Source organism: Zalophus californianus, chromosome 1 (genome assembly GCF_009762305.2).
Source record: "Zalophus californianus isolate mZalCal1 chromosome 1, mZalCal1.pri.v2, whole genome shotgun sequence".
Classification (NCBI taxonomy): domain Eukaryota; kingdom Metazoa; phylum Chordata; class Mammalia; order Carnivora; family Otariidae; genus Zalophus; species Zalophus californianus.
The window spans coordinates 75,009,360-75,028,238 of record NC_045595.1 but is presented as its reverse complement, the minus strand read 5'-3'; the positions used below and the strand labels follow the sequence as shown (position 1 = coordinate 75,028,238).

The following is an 18,879-nucleotide window of genomic DNA, read 5'->3' as shown; positions in this document are numbered from 1 at the left end:
TAGGTAAAAATCTTTTTGTTTCAGCTCAGAGAGGGTAGAGTGAGGAAAGGCTAGTAATGTGTCATTCTCTTAGTGATTCCCTCCGAAGGATTTTTGATATTTATGTATGTATTTATATCTTCATTTTTGTTAAGAAAGACCTAGCCATGGTCATTTTCATATTTTAATTGCCTACTGTGTTTGAATTTGCAAAACTTACTGTGTTTTGTAAGGGAGATGCCAAGCTCTTTTAGATCATTTTGGGAGCAAAGCAAGGTGTTAAATACATAAATAAATTTGACAAACGAGAAGATTATGAGGAGGGTGGCCAGGTTTTGTCAGTAATCGAGAAAGCTGACCCAATTAGGGAGAAGAGAACAGTGTTCCCACTGCCTCTGAACCAGGAAAAGGAAACAAGGGATGTTATTTCCTGTAGCATTTGATGAGGAGGCAGCATTAGATACACACACACACACACACACACACACACACACACACACACACACGAACTAGCAACCGTGGGAGAAGGAAACAAGGGATGTTATTTCCTGTAGCATTTGATGAGGAGGCAGCATTAGATACACACACACACACACACACACACACACACACACACACGAACTAGCAACCGTGGGAGATAAGGAGTTTTTGTCACAGTGTTTAAACAGAGAGATGGTTAACAAGGACCTTTTGAACCGAGTAAGAGTTTAGATTAAGTGGCCTGTGAAGTCCTTCCCACTCTCACCATTTCAGTTCCAGCAGTCTGGAACAAGGCAGCTCGTTCTTCCCTGGACCCTCTGGGAATTGGGGTAAATGGTCACTAGTGGCTCATACTCATCCCCAGAAGAGGCTGTAAAACTTCTTGCAAGAGTGAAAAAGTACGGCAGGTTAGTTTATTGCTAGCATTACTTTGCATTATTAAAAGCATTGATCCTACTTTTGTGTGATCATGCTTCTCGTGAGAGGAGGGAGAGGGCGGAGCATCCAACAGGAGATGGCAGGGAAGCCTGGAAGGCTCCATGTTCAGAGATGTGCCACTTTGTTAGCTGCTTGGATCAGTGCCTGTTAATGGACAGCTCTTTGAACTTTGGAGGCAGTGGGTGCAGAGAGGAACATGTAACAAAAACGTACGGCATGAACCAGACTCATTCACTTATATTTCCCCTGCTTTATCACCTTCTAAATCCTCCACCTCTGCTATTATTAATGATCATGGATACTGTGATTTGAGGAGACTTAAAGCATCTCTTACAGGCAGTCTTTTTAAAAAAGATGGGCTGGGTGGGTGCTTTCCTCAGCAACACTAGGCTGTGCTAATGTGTACCTTTCAAATGCTGGTAGCACTTAAAATCTGAAACACAGAATTTAGCATTTCCTTATATACCATTTGGAGAAGCCACTTTCTAGTGTGTAAAATCCTTTAAATATTTAAATATATTTTATAGGAATTCTAGAAAACAGGGTGGGACCAGAGAGTGAGGTATCTGGTGTTACTTAATTTCAGATGAGAGCATAAAATTGAACAGGAAGCCTACAGCTTATTTTTTCCTGTGGTGATGATAGGGGTGTGCTGAGCCACCCCCGCTCACTCCCCACTTTTCAGTTGTGACCTCACGTGAGCTAACTGGCCTGGGTTTAGTTTACTCTGTGACCATGGAAATCGCAGCTAGATGTGGAGATTTTTCTTATGTTCTTATTGTGGAAGGAGTAAGTGGGATTCAATAGTAGTTACAAGTATTTTTCCGGAATTAGAAGAGGCCTGGTTCTAGGCTAGTCTGTGCCAGGCTCTGTGGTCTTAGAAATATGACATAACCTAAAGGTCCGTTTCCTCATCTGGTAAATGAAGATAATAATAGTGCTTATCTGATAGTGCTTTTATAAAATTCAAGTGAGCTAATGTACTCAGTATCTGGTACATAATAAATGCTCAGCATATTTTAGTTGCCATTATCATTTTGTTCTTATTGTTATTATTAACACCTTTAAAAACCTTGAAAGGAATTACGAAGTTACGTGGGAAAATGGAAAAACAAACCAACAAAACAGCCACCTGAAATCAGTTTCTTCTAATGGAGAAAAGAGTTAAGAACTATTTTGGGGCACCTAGGTGGCTCAGTCAATTAAGCAACTGACTCTTGATTTTTGCCCAGGTCATGCTCTCAGGGTGGTGGGATCGAGCCCCGTGTTGGGCTCTGCACTCAGTGTGGAGTCTGCTTGAGATTCTTTCTCTCCCTCTCCCTCTGCTCCCCACCCCCTGGTGGCACAGTCTTTCTCAAAATAAATGAATAAATGAAATCTTTTTAAAAAGGAACCATTTTATTTACTTATTTTTTACAGCTTTATGCATATTTTATTTTTTAATTATAATTTTTAAAATTTTAATTCCAGTATAGATAACATACAGTGTTATATTGATTTCAGGTGTACAATATCGCGATGCAGCAGTTCTCTACATTACTCTGTACTTGTCAAGATAAGGGTACTCTTAATGCCTTCACCTATTTCAACCACCCCCCTACCCACCTCCCCTCTGGTAGTCATCTGTTTGTCTCTATAGTTAAGTCTGCTTTTGGTTTGTCTCATTTTACCTTTGTTCATTTGTTGTGTATCTTAAATTCCACATATGAGTGAAATCATATGGTATTTTTCTTTCTCTGACTTATTTTGCTTAGCATTATACTCTATAGAGCCATCTGTGTTGTTGCAAATGGCAAGATTTCATTCTTTTTCATGGCTGAGTAATAGTCGAGAGTGTGTGTGTGTGTGTGTGTGTGTGTGTGTGTGTGTGTGTACCCCATATCTTCTTTATCCATTCATCTCTCCATGGACACTTGGGCTGCTTCCATAATTTGGCTATTGTAAATGATGCTGCAACAAACACAGGGGTGCAGGTATGCCTTTGAATTAGTGTTTATGTAGTTTTTGGGTAAATACCCAGTAGTGCAATCATGGATCATATGGTTTTTCTATTTTTAATTTTCTGAGGAACTTCGATACTGTTTTCTACAGTGGCTGCACCAGTTTGCTTTCCCACCGATAGTGCACGAGCGTTCTTTTTTGTCTACATCCTCACCAACACTTGTTTCTTTTATCATTTTAGCCATTCTGACAGGTGTCAGGTGATGTCATTGTAGTTTTGATTTACATTTTCCTGATGATCAGTGATGTTGAGCATCTTTTCTTGTGTCTGCTGGCCATCTGTATATCTTCTTTGGAGAAATGTCAGCTCATGTCTTCCATCCATTTTTAATTGGATTATTTGGGTTTTGTTGGTGTTAAATTGTAGAAGTTCTTGATATATTTTGGATACTAAACCCTTATCAGATATATCACTTGCACATATCATCTCCCATTCAGAAAGTTGTTTTTTAGTTTTGTTGATTGTTCCCTTTCCTATGCAGAAGCTTTCTATTTTGATGTAGTCTCAGTAGTTTATTTTTGGTTTTATTTCCCTTGCCTCAGGGAGACATACCTAGAAAAATGTAGCTACAACCGCTGTCAGAGAAATGCTTCTAGGATTTTTATGGTTTCAGGTCTCACATTTAGGTCTTTAATCCATTTTGAGTTTATGTGTATGGTGTGAGAAAGTGGTGCAGTTTCATTCTTTTGCATGTTGCTGTCCAGTTTTCCCAGCACCATTTGTTAAAGACACGTCTCTTTTTCCCATTGCATGTTCTTTCCTGCTTTGTCGAAGATGAGTTGACCATATAAATGTGGGTTTATTTCTGGGCTTTCTGTTCTGTCCCATTGGTCAATGTGTTTATTTTGGTGCCAGTACCATACTGTTTTGATTATTACAGCCTTGTAGTATAAATTGAAACCTGGCATTGTGATTGCTCCAGTTTTTTCTTTTTCAAAATTGCTTTGGCTGTTCAAGGTCTTTTGTGGGTCCATACAAATCTTAGGATGTGTTCATTCTAGTTCTGTGAAAAAAAAACTGTTGGTGTTTTGATAGGTATTGCATTAAATCTGTAGATGGCATTGAGTAACAATATTTGTTCTTCCAGTCCATGAGCATGGAAGGTCTTTCCATTTGTTTCTGTCTTCTTCAGTTTCTTTCATCTCAGTGTTTTATAGTTTTCAGAGTACAAGTCTTTGACTGCCTTGGTTAAGTTTATTCCCAGGAATTTTCTTATTTTTGGTGCAGTTGTGAATGGGATTGTTTTCCTGATTTCTCTTTCTGCTGCTTCATTGTTAGTGTATATAAATGCAACAGATTTCTGTATATTGGTTTTGTGTCCTGTGACCTGTGTGAATTCAGATACCAGTTCTAGTAGATTTTTGGTAGAGTATTTAGGGTTTTCTGTATACAATATCATGTCATCTACAAATAGTAAAAGTTAGACTTCTTCCTTACCAATTTGAATGCCTTCTCTTCCTTTTTCTTGTTTGATTGCTGCAGATAGGACTTCCAGTACTGTGTTGGATAAAAGTGGTGAGAGTGAACATCCTTGTCTTTTCCAGATCTTAGGGGAGCTCTCGGTTTTTCACTATTGATTAAGTAGTAGCTGTAGATTCTTCACAGATGGCCTTTATAATATTGATGTATGTTCTCTCTAATTCTACTTTGTTGAGGGTTTTTATCATGAATGGATGTTATACTTTGTCAAGTGCTTTTTCTGCATCTGTTGAGATGATCATGTGGCTTTCATCTTTTCTCCTGTTGATATGATGTATCACATTGATTGATTTGGGAATACAGAATAGAATCACCCTTACATCCCATGAAGAAATCCCACTTGATCGTGGTGATTTTTTAAATGTATTGTTGGATTCAGTTTGTTAATATTTTGTTGAGCATTTTTCCATCTATGTTCATCAGCAATATTGGCCTATAGTTCCCTTCTTTTTGTAATGTCTTTATCTGGTTTTGGTATCAATGTAATGCTGGCTTCATAGAATTAATTTGGAAGCTTTTCTTCCTCTTGTATTTTTTGGAATAGTTTGAGAAGAATAGGTATTAACTCTTTAAATATTTGGTAGAATTCACCTGTCAAGCTGTATGGTCCTGGATTTTTGTTTATTGGGAATTTTTTGATTACTGATTCAGTTTCATTGCTGATAATCAGTCTGTTGAAATTTTCTATTTCTCCCTGGTTCAGTTTTTGTAGTTTATCTGTTTCTAGGAGTTTCTCTATTTCTTCTAGATTGTCCAGCTTGTTAGCATATAATTTTTCATAATATTCTCATAGTTATTTGTATTCCTGTGCTGTTGGTTGTTATTTCTCCTCTTTCAATTTCTGATTTTGTTTGAGTCTTCTCTCTCTCTCTCTCTCTCTCGATGAATCTGGGTAAAGGTTTATCAGTTTTATTGATCTTTTCAAAGAACCAGCTACTGGTTTCATTGATCTGTTTTATTGTTTTTTTTTTATTTTTTTTTTAGTTTCTATTTCATTTATTTGTACTCTAATCTTTATCATATCTTTCCTTCTGGTTTGAGGTTTTGTTTGTTATTTTTCTAGTTCCTTGAGGTGTAGGGTTAAGTTGTTGATTTGAGATTTTTCTTCCTTCTTGAGGTAGAACTGTATTACTATAAACTTCCCTCTTAGGACCACTTTTGCTGCACCCTAAAGATTTTGAACCATTGTGTTCATTTTCATTTGTCTCCATGTATTTTTTTTTTATTTCTTCTTTGATTCCTTGGTTGACCCATTCATTGTTTAGTAACATGATATTTAAGCTGCATGTATTTATGCTCTTTTCCAGATTTTTTTCTTGAAGTTTGTTTCTAGTTTCATAACATTGTGGTCAGAAAAGATGCATGGTATGACTTCAGTCTTTTTGAATTTGTTGAGACTTGTTTTGTGGCCTAATAGTTGATCTGTTCTGGAGAATGTTCTGTGTGCACTTGAAAACAATGTGTATTCTGATGTTTTAGGATGGAATGTTCTGATGTTAAATCCATTTGGTCCAATGTATCATTCAAAGCCACTGTTTCCTTGATGATTTTCTGTTTGGATGATCTGCCCATTGATGCAAGTTGGGCATGAAAATCCCTTGCTATTACTATATTTACTATTGATTACTTCTCTTCTGTTTGTTATTAACCTTTATTATGTATTTGTATGTATTTCTGTGCTCTGATGTTACAATTGTCATATCTTCTTGTTGAATTGTCCCCTTTATGATTTTATAGTGTCCTTTTTTGTCTCTTGTTACAATGTTTGTTTTAATGTCTGTTTTGTCTGATAGAAGTATTGGTACCCTGGCTTCTTTTCCCATCTATTTCATGATAAATGTTTCTCTGTCTCTTCACTTTCAACTGCAGGTTTCTTTAGGTGTGAAATGAGTCTCTTGTAGGCAGCATATAAATGGGTCTTGGTTTTTTTGTTGTTTTTTTTTTATCCATTCCATCACCCTCTGTCTTCGTTTGGAGGCTTTAGCCCATTTACATTCAAAGTAATTATTGACAGGTAGATACTTACTGCCATTTTTGTTTTATGGTTGTTTTTGTAGTTCTCTGTTCCTTTCTTCCCTTGCTCTCTTCTCTCACGATTATTTGGCTTGCTTTAGTGATATACTTGAATTCCTGTCTATTTTTTGCATATCTACTACTGGTTTTTGAATTTTGGTTTGTTTATAACATCTGAATATAGTAGTCTCTATTAATTTGATGATTGCTTAAGTTTGAATCCATTTTTTATGCCTCTCCCCTCCATGTTTAGGTATATGGTTTTACATTTTACACCCTTTTATTTTGTCCCTTGAGTGATTTTGACATATAAACATACTTTTACTGCTTTTGTGCTGTCTACTTTTCTTATTCCTGCTTATGGTCTTTCCTTTTCCCTCAGAGAGTCCCCTTTAACATATCTTGTAGTGCTGGTTTAGTGGTGATGAATTCCTTTAACCTTTGTTTGTCTGGGAAACTTTATCTCTCCTTCTATTGTGACTGATAGTCATGCTGGATTGAGTAATCTTGGCTGCAGATTTTTTTTTTTTCTTTTCAGCACTTTGAATGTATCATGCCACCTTTTTTTATGGCCTGTAAAGTTTCTGCTGAAAAATCAGCTGATAGTCTTAAGAGGTTGCCCTTGTATGTAACTGTTTTGTTTTCTCTTGGTGCTTTTAAAATTCTCTTTATCACTACTTCTTGCCATTTTAATTATTCTGTGTCTTGGTGTGGACTTCCTTGGGTTAATTTTGTTTGGGGCATTCTGTGCCTTCTCGATCTTGATTTCTGTTTCCTTGCCCAGATTTGAGAAGTTTTCAGCTATTATTTCTTCAAGTATGTATTTGCCTCCTTTCCCTTCTCTTACCCTTCTGATATCCCTATAATGTGGATGTTATTACGCTTGATGGTGTCACTGAGTTCCCTAGGTCTATTTTTATACCTTTTTTTTTTTTTGTCGCTCACCTAATCAGCTTGATTACTTTCCGTTACTCTGTGCTCTAGGTCACTAATTTGTTCTTTTGCTTCCTCTAGTCCACTATTCCATCTGGTGTGTTTTTAATTTCATTTATTGAGTTCTTCTATGAATTTTCCTTTTCTATGTTTTCTGTCTCTTTGTTAAGGGTCTCACTGTCCAGTGAGTTACCTTTATGATTTATTACTTTCTTTTTTTAAGCTTTTATTTATTTATTTATTTGACAGGTACAGAGAGAGCACAAGCAGGGGGAGTGACAAGCAGAGGGAGAGGGAGAAGCAGGCTCCCCACTGAACAGAGAGCCTGATGTGGGGCTTGATCCCAGGATCCTGGGATCATGACCTGAGCGAAAGGCAGACATTTAACGAACTGAGCCACCAGGTGCCCTATGATTTATTGCTTTAAATTCTCTATCAGGCATATTACTTTTCTCCATTTTGCTCAGGTCTCTTGCTGTGATTTTGTTCTGTTCGTTCATATGAGACATTTTCCTCTGTCCTCAATTTGCCTAACTCCATGTCTGTTTTTGTGTGTTGGGGAAGTCAGCTATGTTTCCAGCTCTTAAAAGTAGTGGCCTAATGAAGAAGAGGTCCTGTAGTGCCCTGCAGTCAGTGTTCCCTGTTCACCAGAACCTGGCACTTCAGGGGTATCTTCTATGTGTGTTGCATTCACCCTGGTGTTGTGATTTGGCTCCTTCCTTTAGTCCGGTTGTCTGCAGTGGCTCTCTGCCTGTTGTGGGCAGTGTTTGGTTCCTGTGGTGTTAGTGGACCAGTCAGGGGCCACCTTGGGCTTGAGTTGAGTTAGACTAGAGGGCAGTAGCACCAAACTGCAGGACACTTTCCCTGTGTTGAGAAGCTTTCATTGGTGGGCATAACCTGCAATCAGACTCCCGTCTGCCCCCACACCACTGCTGGGTAGTTGCATTCGGACTAGTGTGTGTGGTTATCTTCCCTTCTGTCCAGGGCAGGAGTCACTTTGGAGTGGCGCTGGTCCCTGTCATGGCTGCTTGCACACTGCCAGGCTTGTGGTTCTGCTTTGGATGGGCTCTGGTCAAGAGTGTATTGGAACGCGCAGCTTTGTAGAAGCTCATTGTAGTGGGAGGTGCAGTGTTAGCAACATTTGCAGGCAGAGGGATGGCACACTGTTAGCAAGTCAGGTGGCAAGGGTTGGTGCCCCGCTGGTTCCCGCAGGTAGCTGTGTGTATATGCTAGGGGACAGGGGAGAGAAATGGTGCTTGCCAGTTCCTTTGTCCCTGGAGGAGTCCCCCAGTGATCCTTATCCCTCCAGGATGAGCTCTGAGATGACTAAAATAACTCTTCTTTCTCTTTGCCCCAGACATTTTTCAAACTTCTACTTCCATGCTGCATCTCTGAAGGCTGTTTGTTGTGCTGTCTACTTTAAGGATGGGGACTCAGTTTCCTCTTGTCCTCCCAGCTCTCCAAGAACTTGAGTCCACTGATATTTAGTGTTGCCTGTGTTAAGCTCTGCTGATTGTAAGAACTCATGAAATTTGACCCCTTTGGTGTTCAAAGCCAAATGTTACGGGGATTTGTCTTTCCCATGTGGGCTCTCCAGTGTGAGAGTCTGTTTCTCTTTCCTCTCCACACACCTGCCATCCCTCCCCACCATGTCTCCACCCTTCCTACTCTCTTTGAGGTGCTCTCTTCTCTACATTTCATGGTTTGCTTTGCCAGTCTTGGGGTAATTTTCTGGGTTATTTATACTGATGTGAGTGTTATCTAGTTGTATCATGGGACAAGGTGAGCTTAGAGTCTTCCTACTTTGCAGTCTTCTCCAGAAAATCTCCAAAAACCATTTTAGAACCTGCCCAATATTAGTGTATCATTGCCCTTTGGTTTTCCATAAGTAGAAGTCATCTGTGTTCCAGGTGCTACATACTAAATGCTCTTTGTCAGAATCACATGTTATTCCCCTTTATGTTCTAACAAATGGAGATAATGAATCTGAGTATCCCCCCTCAAGCTTTTTAATTTATTTTAAATATCAGATTTTTGCAAATATCTTCTCCCATCCAATAGGTCGCCTTTTCATTCTGTTGATGGTTTCCTTTGCTGTGCAAAAGCTTTTTATTTTGATGTAGTCCCAGTAGTTTATTTTTGCTTTTGTTTCCCTTGCCTTAGGAGACGTATCTAAAAAAAAAATAAATGTTCCCAAGGCTGATGTCAGAGATTACTGTTAATGTTTTCTTCTAGGAGTTTTATATAGTTTCATGGTTTCAGGTCTCACATTTAGGTCTTTAATCCATTTTGAATTTATTTTTGTGTATGGTGTAAGATGGTGGCCCAGTTTCATTCTTTTGCATGTAGCCATCAAGTTTTCCCAGCACCATTTGTTGAAGAGATTGTCTTTTCCCCATTGCATATTCTTGCCTCCTTTGTCAAAGATTAATTACACCTATAAGTGTGGGTTTATTATTTCTTTGCTGTCTATTCTGTTTAATTGATCTCTGTGTCTGTTTTTGTGCCAGTACCATACTGTTTTGATTATTAAAGCTTTATACTATATCTTGAAATCTGTGGTTGTGATCTAGCTTTGTTCTTTCTCAAGATTGCTTTGGCTATTCAGGTTCTTTTGTGGTTCCAAATCAGTTTAGGATTTTTTTGTTCCAGTTCTGTGAAAAATGCTATTGGTGTTTTAGTAGGGATTACTTTGAATCTGTAGGTCTCCTTGTGTAGTATGGGCATTTTAACAATATTTGTTCTTCCAATCCATGAGCATGGAATATCTTTCCATTGGTTTGTGTTGTCTTCAATTTCTTTCATCAGGGTTTTATAGTTTTCAGGGTATAGGGCTTTCACCTCCTTGGTTAAGTTTATTCCTACATATTTTATTCCCTTTGGTGCAATTTTAAGTGGAATTGTTTTAATTTCTCTTTCTGTTACATCATTATCACTGGATAGAAACACAGTCAATTTCTGTGTATTAGTTTTGTATCCTGCAAGTTTACTGAATTCATTTATCACTTTAATAGTTCTTCAGTGGAGTATTTAAGGTCTTCCGCAAATAGTGACAGTTTTATTTCTTCTTTCCAATTTGGATGCCTTTTATTTCTTTTTCTTGTCTAATTACTACAGCTAGGACTTCCAGTACTATGTTGAATAAAAGCAGTGAGAGTGGACATCCTTGTCTTGTTCCTGACTTTTAGGAAAAGCTCTCAGTTTTTCACTATTGAGTATGATATTAGCTGTGGGTTTTTCTTATATGACCTTTATTATGTTGAAGTATGTTCCCTCTGAACCTAGTTTGCTCTTGCATTTTGTCGAATGCTTTTTCTGCGTCTGTTGAGATGATCAAGTGCTTTTTAATCCCTTTGTCTTGTTAATGTGATGTATCACATTGATTGGTTTGTGAATAGTGAGCCACTCTTGTATCCCTGGAGTAAATTCCACTATTGTTGAACTTTTTTATATTTTGTTGAGGATTTAAACATCTGTGTTCATCAGAGATATTGGCCTATAGTTTTCCTTTTTTGTAGTTTCTTTATCTGGTTTTGGTATCAGGGGTACAATGAATTTAGAAGTTTTCTTTCCTCTTCCAGTTTTTGGAATAGTTTGAGAAGAATAGGTACCATGTTCTTAAAGAAAAAAAGCCTTGAATGTTATCTTTAAGTACGTTTCTTTAAATTTTGAAATAACTTTTAAAGCTCTCTGTTCTTACTGTTTATTGATACTCATTTGTATTTCCTTAAGATATACTTAAATGCATGAAATTTTGTTTTCTTAATCTTTAGTGGTAATTAATATTAAATTATATATAGGCATATAAGCTTTATAACATTTAACATTGAAAGACAAAGACTTTATATGGATGTCTTAGAATACCACTTTAGAAATCAGTTGGCAGTATTGGCAACATCATTATTATATGAATGTATGCTAATGTGGTATGAAAGCAAGATCCTCATTAAAATCTTGTAGCTAAACAAGTGACAAAAACCTTACAAACAGCTTGAGGCTTTAGGCCAGTCACGGTTTTTCCAAGAGATTTGGACAAGTGTGAAAATATACAGACTGTGCCTTTATTGTGGTCAGAACATGTAAATGCTATCTTGCATCAATTCCCTGCTGAGAATATTTTTATTCATATTAGGGAAAACGCATCTGAAAATAATGCAGTGTGTAAGCATTCTGTTGTGAATCTATCAAATGTATTGGGTTTAATAAACTTGGAAAGTGGACTTTTGATAATAGCCATTGTGTTTGTGCTCTCCAGGAAAGGAGGGTTTTGATCACCTAGGATATTTTCATTGGGCAAATTCATGATGCTAATGATCTTTCTTCTAGACACTATCTGAGCATGGACTGGTCTGCTGTAGGTCTAGTGAGATTATAGTAAGTTTGGGTGATGCAGGGCAATCAGCCCATGGTTTGTCACCACTATGGAATATGGCAGTTCCCTTAAAGAAGACCTTCGCCAGATTTAGTCACATCTGGGTTAACTTTACATACATATTCCCTTTGAGGATTTGTCAGGTCTTTTTTTTTTTTTTTTTAAGATTTTATTTATTTGAGAGAGAGAAAGCACGAGCACAGGTTGAGGGGAGAGGCAAAGGGAGAGGGAGAAGCAGACTCCCCGCTGAGCAGGAAGCCCAGTGTGGGGCTCTATCCCAGGACCCTGAGATCATGACCTTAGCTGAAGGTAGATGCTTAACCAACTGAGCCATCCAGGTGCCCACAAATGGGGTTCCCATGTCTTAATTCTTCATTAGCATCATAACCATTGCTTGTTGAAAAGTAAATCTTAATACCATGCTTTAAGTAGAAAAATTCACGTGTAGGAATACTAATGACATTTCAGAGTGAAAATTAATAGACTTTTTGATAGCCATGTAGCCACCCCTTAGGATCTCCCCTGATAATGAGCTGATTGTAAGTCTGTTCTGCCTTTTTGAGTTGGAGGGAGTCCTTAGTTAGAGGGCACAGAGGAAATTCCCACAGTGTGATTGGGCTCACGAGCTCAGCTCATGTGCATAGAGTGGAACACAATATTTGTAATTGAAGCAAAAAAGCTAGCTGACTGGGTTCAGGGGTCAGAGAGCAGCGGTGGGGCTGCCAGGACTGGAGAACAAGCAGGTAAAGGAAGCGAGTCCTGGGTGTGTCTTTGATGTGGAGAATTATTGCATGTCATCCACTTTCATGTGATCACACGCATTAAACTGTTTGAATTAAAGTCATTGCCTGCATCTTTTGTCCTTGTTCCTGTTTTACCACTTTGCCTTCAGACTATGCTGTGCCGCTTCAGGTACATACAGATGTCTGTGCTGTGGGGCTCCTGTCCCAGCAAAGCCCCTCTCCTGAGGTTGTTTATGCATTTACTAAATCTCAGTCATTTCCAGTTTGCTTGGGTTTAAAACTATTTTTGTTACATATTTTGTAACATGGAGACCCCTGAATTAATCTGCTTGCTTTAAGACAATTATAAATTATATTCTTTAGTAACTAGACGGGTAATAGCCCAAGAAAAGAGGGAAATCTTGATAATTTTGCATTAAAGGAGTTATAAAAGACACTCAGAAAACACTGTTTTACCTACAGCTTCTGTGTGAGGATGGTATCATATTGAAGTCTGACGTGGAAATGGTTTGTTACTTACAGCGGACTGGAGATGGCAGAGCTGAAACTAGAGTAGCCAGTGGACAAGAGGAAGGACCAGAATAGTTAGGAGAGTAGCTGCAGCAAAGCACACTGTCCTGTGGGAAGGAAAAGGTAGGACCGAGTCTGACTTTCCAAAGCCAACTGGATTATGGCGCCAGGCTTCTCAGAGTTGGGAGTGCTGAGAAGGCAGGATACCAAGGGAGCAGTACAATTTAAAAGGCAAACTACCAGAATGGAAATTTGACAGAAATCTGTTTTCAGGGACATCAAAGAGTTGACTTGGGAAAGGAGTGGGAACTCTGTTATCAGGTATGAAGGCCCTTTGGCAGGGTTGTCTTAAAGCGGTTGCCTTGATGCCCTCAGGTGACCTGCGGAGACTAGACGCCAGAGGCCCGTGTCTGGAACCATCTCCCCTTTTACGCTCACTCATTTCTTGTAAAGGGTGCCCTTCTTCTCTGTTGGGAGTCTTCCTGATTCTCCCCATCCCTTCTATCCTCATGAGGCCTCCTCAGAGGTCCTCTCTCCCCCCTTTTGGAGTTCATCCTTTATTTCTGCAAAGTTAATGGCACTCATCCTGTTCTGCCCTTTATTTGTATGCATGTCTTTTGTGGAGTGTGTACTATGTGCTAAGCATAATCTGGGTAATAGATGTTAAATGGATGAGTATTTTAGAGCTGTTAAAAATTAGGAGTGACTGGGTGGCACAGTCGGTTGAGTAGCCAGCTGACTCTTGGTTTTGGTTCAGGTCATGATCTCGGGGTCATGGGATCGAGCCCTGCGTTGGCCTCTGTGCTCAGCACGGGATCTGCTTGGGACTCTCTCCCTCTCCCTCTGCCCCTCAGCCCCACGCATGTGCTCTCTCTCTCTCTCTCTTATATAAATCTTTAAAAAAAATTTTTGATGTAACTGCAAGTCGTTTTTTTCTTTCTAAACTTTTTCAGATTTTACAAAATGTTGCAAGGACTCTGGAATCCTTATGGTAGTAAAATGCCGGAAAGAAAATTCTGCATTGAAAGAATGTCTAACTGCTCAGTAAGTAGTCACCACATTGTGCTTCTCTGTGTGTGTGTGTGTGTATGTGTGTAATATATGTAGCAGGTAAGAGTATGCTACTTAACTCATTACATGTAATAGATTCTGTACTTTGCCCCCTCAAACCTTTGATACTGTTAGCTCAATCAGATTTCAGTTTGTTAAATATTAAGCAACATATTTATGAGAGGTCTTGTCAAGTTACATGGGTCACCATTGTATCTGATTAAACATACGAGGTCAGCAAACAAAAATACAGGATTTTTCATATGACTTAGCAAATTCCTTTTCATGAACAGGTTGATCTGTAGAATACATTATAGATGGGCTTATATTTGTCTCTCTTAATGAAAAGTTACTGAATTAGATGATTTGTCTGCCTTGTGATTCGGGAATTAATATAATTTAACTCCTGGGAAAGTTGTAATCAAATAAAGGATACAAAGGTAAGTTTAGATTTTTGAAGTTAATCGATTTTAAAATAATTCTTAAATATGTTCACTGACAGTTAGTTGAATATCAAAATAAAAATTTGCAAAGTTCTTTGAATGCAAGTGCTTTCTTTTTTCAAAGACTTTAATTTGTAGAGAGAGAGAGAGAGAGCACAAGCAGGGGGAGGGGCAGAGGGAGAAGGAAAGAATCTCAAGCTGACTCCATGCTGAGCTCGGAGGCTGAGGTGGGGCTCGATCTCATGACGCTGAGATCATGACCTGAGCGAAAACCAAGTGCCGGACACTCAACGGACTGAGCCACCCAGGTGCCCCGAGTGCTTTCTCTTGTATCTCCCCACACATTTCATTGTCTGCGTTATTGATAGTATTGCAGAATACGTTAGTATTGTTTAAGTGATAGTTGTGAGGTCTTAGTTGTGGTTATCCCTTATTTCCTTCTGTACTTCTCTAGCCTGTGAAACATATAGGTCAGCATGGTTTGATGCTTCCTTAGGGAATTACATAAAAAGAAGTGATTATCTGAATCAAATATTAGTTTTCGATTTTGATACCAAATAATGTACATATGTATTTGAATTTACGAACTTATTTTAGAATTCTGTAGTTAATTTAACTTCTCAAGTCTCCTAATCTCTGCATTTATGGATGAGGAAACACCCTTATTTATGGGCCAGGACCTGCACTAAGCATTTCATCATAGAGTAAGAGTTCCTTCTCTGACTTGTTTTTCTTCCAATTCTATTCCCTCATGCTCCCAAGAGATGTGTAATGAATAAATGAACCTGTTAAAAATTTAAATTCAGTCACAAAGAAGTTTATATATTAAAGGGGTTTCACACCTCAGTTTTAGCCATCATAATAACTTGTTCTTAGTTTGCCATATTATCCCTCCCATGGGCATCATTGGAGCAGAGGGTCAGGAATGCCAGCTGTGGAGAGGGCAGCCTGGCTTACCTTTTGGACCAGCCAGAGCTTAGCTAGCGGTGCGGCCTCAGGCAAGTTCCTCACAGAAGACGGGAAAATTATTCCTCATGGAGTGGTTGGGAGGGACTGTACGTAAACTCATTACAGCAGTGCGTGGCACATAGTAGGTAGTCAATAAATGGTAGCTCTTTAAAATTGTATTTGTTAGCTTTTGTTAACTGAATTTTAATCATTAAGAATCCTTCCATCTTTTACCCCTGGAAATAGAGAACTTGTGGTCTATTTGGGGGGAAGGGGCTGGGAAGGGTTGGAGGAGGCTGCTTCTGTTCAGGAGAGAGAAACAGTGAAGGAAACAAAGACGGTTGTGACATTTGCTGAAAGTAAATGGAGTTAAGGGTTTTACTTGACCTTAAGTCTCAACACTCTATTTCTTCATCTTTGAATAAGAAAGTGCTCTGCTTTACTATTGACATTGCATGAAGTTAACCACTGCCCTCTCATCTATTCATAGTGACATCTTGAAACATGAATGCTTGTTCTTTTATCTCTGTCTCATCTTCATTCCTTAGTAAAAGGCAGTCTCACTTCTGCCCCCTTCCACTGAGACTGCTCCTCCTCAAGTTTCTAGTGGGTTCCAGGTAGCCAAATGCAGTGAATTGCTTTTCATTCTTTTACTTGGCTTCCCTCCAGAAATTCCTTAAAATTCCCTTCTATCCGGCTTCCCTTATACTCTTTCCTGTTCCCCCAACATCTTATTTCTTCTTGGCATTTTCTTCCCTAACCGATTTCTTAAAGTGGGTTCCCGGTTCTCTCCTCATGCTTACGTCGGTGAAAGCTGTTTGCACCCATGCATTCAGTTACTTCCTATAGGTCATGACATTGCTCTCTTCAGATCCAAAACTGAACTCACCTCCTTTTCTTCCTCCTGCGTCATGCATCTAGAATTTAGAATCCTCCTTGTCTCCTAACTCTAAATGGTAATTTTCTATTGATTTTATTACCTAAATCTCCCCCAGATCCATTTTGTCCTTTTAATCCCAACTTCTCCTGTTAGTTTAGGCCCTCATCATTCTTTCCTGGGTTATTGTGGTAGTTTACTTACTGGGCATCCTGCATCTAACCCTGCTGCCCCCTTTTGGCCTGTCACATGCTGTCAGAATCATCTAAGACACAAAACTGATCTTCAGAGTTGCTCTGTTAATATTGTCCCATTGCCTTCAGGATAGATTTCGACTTCTTGGTGTGGCATACAGTGACCTTCATGATGTGGCCCATGCCCTGTCTAGCTTCATCCCAGGCCCTTTCTCTTACGTGCATAATCTGCCGTCATGATACTTATTTATTTGCAGTTGCTTCATTTGTTTTTCCTCGTCTTTGTGCCTTTCCAGTGTACCTTCAATCTGGATCTCTCTTGTCCTTCAAAGCGCAACTCTGCACTTCTGCTTGCCATCTCTCCTTTCCCCACTTCTTTCTGAGGTCTCCATGGTGCACTGGGCCATGCCTCTGGGACAGCACTTTGTATACTTCCTTGTTGTGCAGCCTTTACTTACCTGTCCCACAACACCATGCACTCCTTGAGGATACGCGCTGTGCTTCTCATCGCTCTATCCTGCCATTCAAGAACAAACCACTGGGTCTTCCCCCTCGCCCTCTTATCCAGTTTGATAGCCTAATGTTTACAGTAAATTTATGACCATTTCTTAAAATCTACTTCTAAAGACTGCACCTGATGAAATGTCTGAACATTATTAAAGCAAGCTTATATTAAACACTTGGTTTCATTTTTTAAGATTTTTATTTCCTTCTTGTAGTTAGAATTAAACACTTGCAGTTTCATTTTTTTAAAAGATTTTTATTTCCTTCTTGTAGTTATAATGATCCAGCCTTTTATGAAGAATGCAAAATGGAATACCTGAAGGAAAGGGAAGAATTCAGAAAAACTGGAATTCCTGCCAAGAAAAGGCTACAGAAACTTCCCACAAGCATGTAGGCAAATACTCAGATACTTAGCCCTGATACTCATGGAAATCATTATCACCTAAAATAATGGACTCAAGGAAGTGTTTGCTTTATCCCAGATTACGGAAATAATAAAGATTTCCTTTTAAATTTCAAAGTCAAGTTTTATTAAATGAGATGGGAGTAGTAAATAGTGAAATGGGATACGGTCTGCCTGGTCGTCATGCATTTTTTGTAAATTTTTCTACAACTACAGTTCTGTAACAGAGATACTGAGTTTTAGGGTTCTATATAGACCTTATATTACTTTCGTCCAGTGGCTAATCATAGGGACCAGAAGTAACCAAAGGAAAGTAGGAATGGACAGCCGTCAAAGGTATTAATAATAAGGCAGTACAGCAGAATAGTGATGAATCAGAATCCTTCCTGGTTGTGTCACTTACTAGTTATGTAACCATGGAAATGATTTTCGGTTATTGTGAGGACTATTGCAGGTAAGTAGAGTATGTAGGACACTGCCTCGGATGTGGCAAATGCTCTTAAATGGTTATTGTTAGTAGTAGTAAAAGATTATTTGGAAACAGATGAAGAAAGTACTTACACATGAATTAATTTTACTTACATATTTGATGGAAAATTTCCTAAAATGAATTATTACGTTCCTTGACCTGTTAATTTGGCTACTGAAAAAAAAATATATTTTTTAAAGATTTTATTTATTTGACAGAGAGAGACAGCGAGAGAAGGAACACAAGCAGGGGGAGTGGGAGAGGGAGAAGCAGGCTTCCCGCTGAGCAGGGAGCCCAATGCGGGGCTCGATCCGAGGACCCTGGGATCATGACCTGAGCCGAAGGCAGACGCTTAACGACTGAGTCACCCAGGTGCCCCAAAAATATTTTAATGATTTCAGGAGCTAATGTAAAAAATTGTCCGAATACAATAATTTGGTTCCAGGTTGAGCTTTTTTTATATCAAAACTTGCTTTCCTTTTCCTCCGTGAGCTGTTAACTCTTCACTATAGCCATGGCAACCAGTTTCCAAGTAAATAAAAAAAAAAATGTATGGATATATATATATATATATATATATATAAGTTTTATATATATATATATATATATATATAGTTCTCATTAAAATCACAAATAGAAATTACTACATACTAGAACAAGATTTAACTTTGACCCCAATCCCATAAAATAGATGAGGTGGTTTTTTTTTTTTTTTTTTTTTTTAAGGACTTAAAGCAGATAGGATCCTAAGGAACCAATGTGATGTTCAAGTTCCATACTTTACTCAACTGAACCACTCAAAGAACTATTTTACTCTTACTTGAAACCCAAAGAAACCACATTTTCCCAGGCCACAGATCAAAAGGAAGATTACTAGAGCAGATAAAAGCAAAGCAAATATAGAAACCTAGAGACCACATACCATAGGAGTAAACAAGCCTATATTCTTCTGTTGGCCTTTTGGTATTGGTACATTTCCTAGAGCACAGGACCTTAATTTTTATTTTTAATGGTGCAAATGAAGAAAAGGCCGTTGCTTTAA

At 38.6% G+C, this 18,879-nt stretch overlaps 1 protein-coding gene across 1 annotated transcript in view; it reads left to right on the top strand.

The window, feature by feature from the left end:
• CMC1 (C-X9-C motif containing 1) overlaps positions 1-17,485 on the top strand; it is an 83,759-nt gene extending 66,274 nt beyond the window's left edge. The window contains exons 3-4 of the mRNA XM_027582889.2: positions 13,903-13,993; positions 17,239-17,485. Coding sequence (XP_027438690.1) covers positions 13,903-13,993; positions 17,239-17,359 — 212 coding nt within the window. The 3' untranslated portion in view covers positions 17,360-17,485. The remainder of the gene's footprint in view (positions 1-13,902; positions 13,994-17,238) is intronic.
• Positions 17,486-18,879: the final 1,394 nt, after the last annotated feature.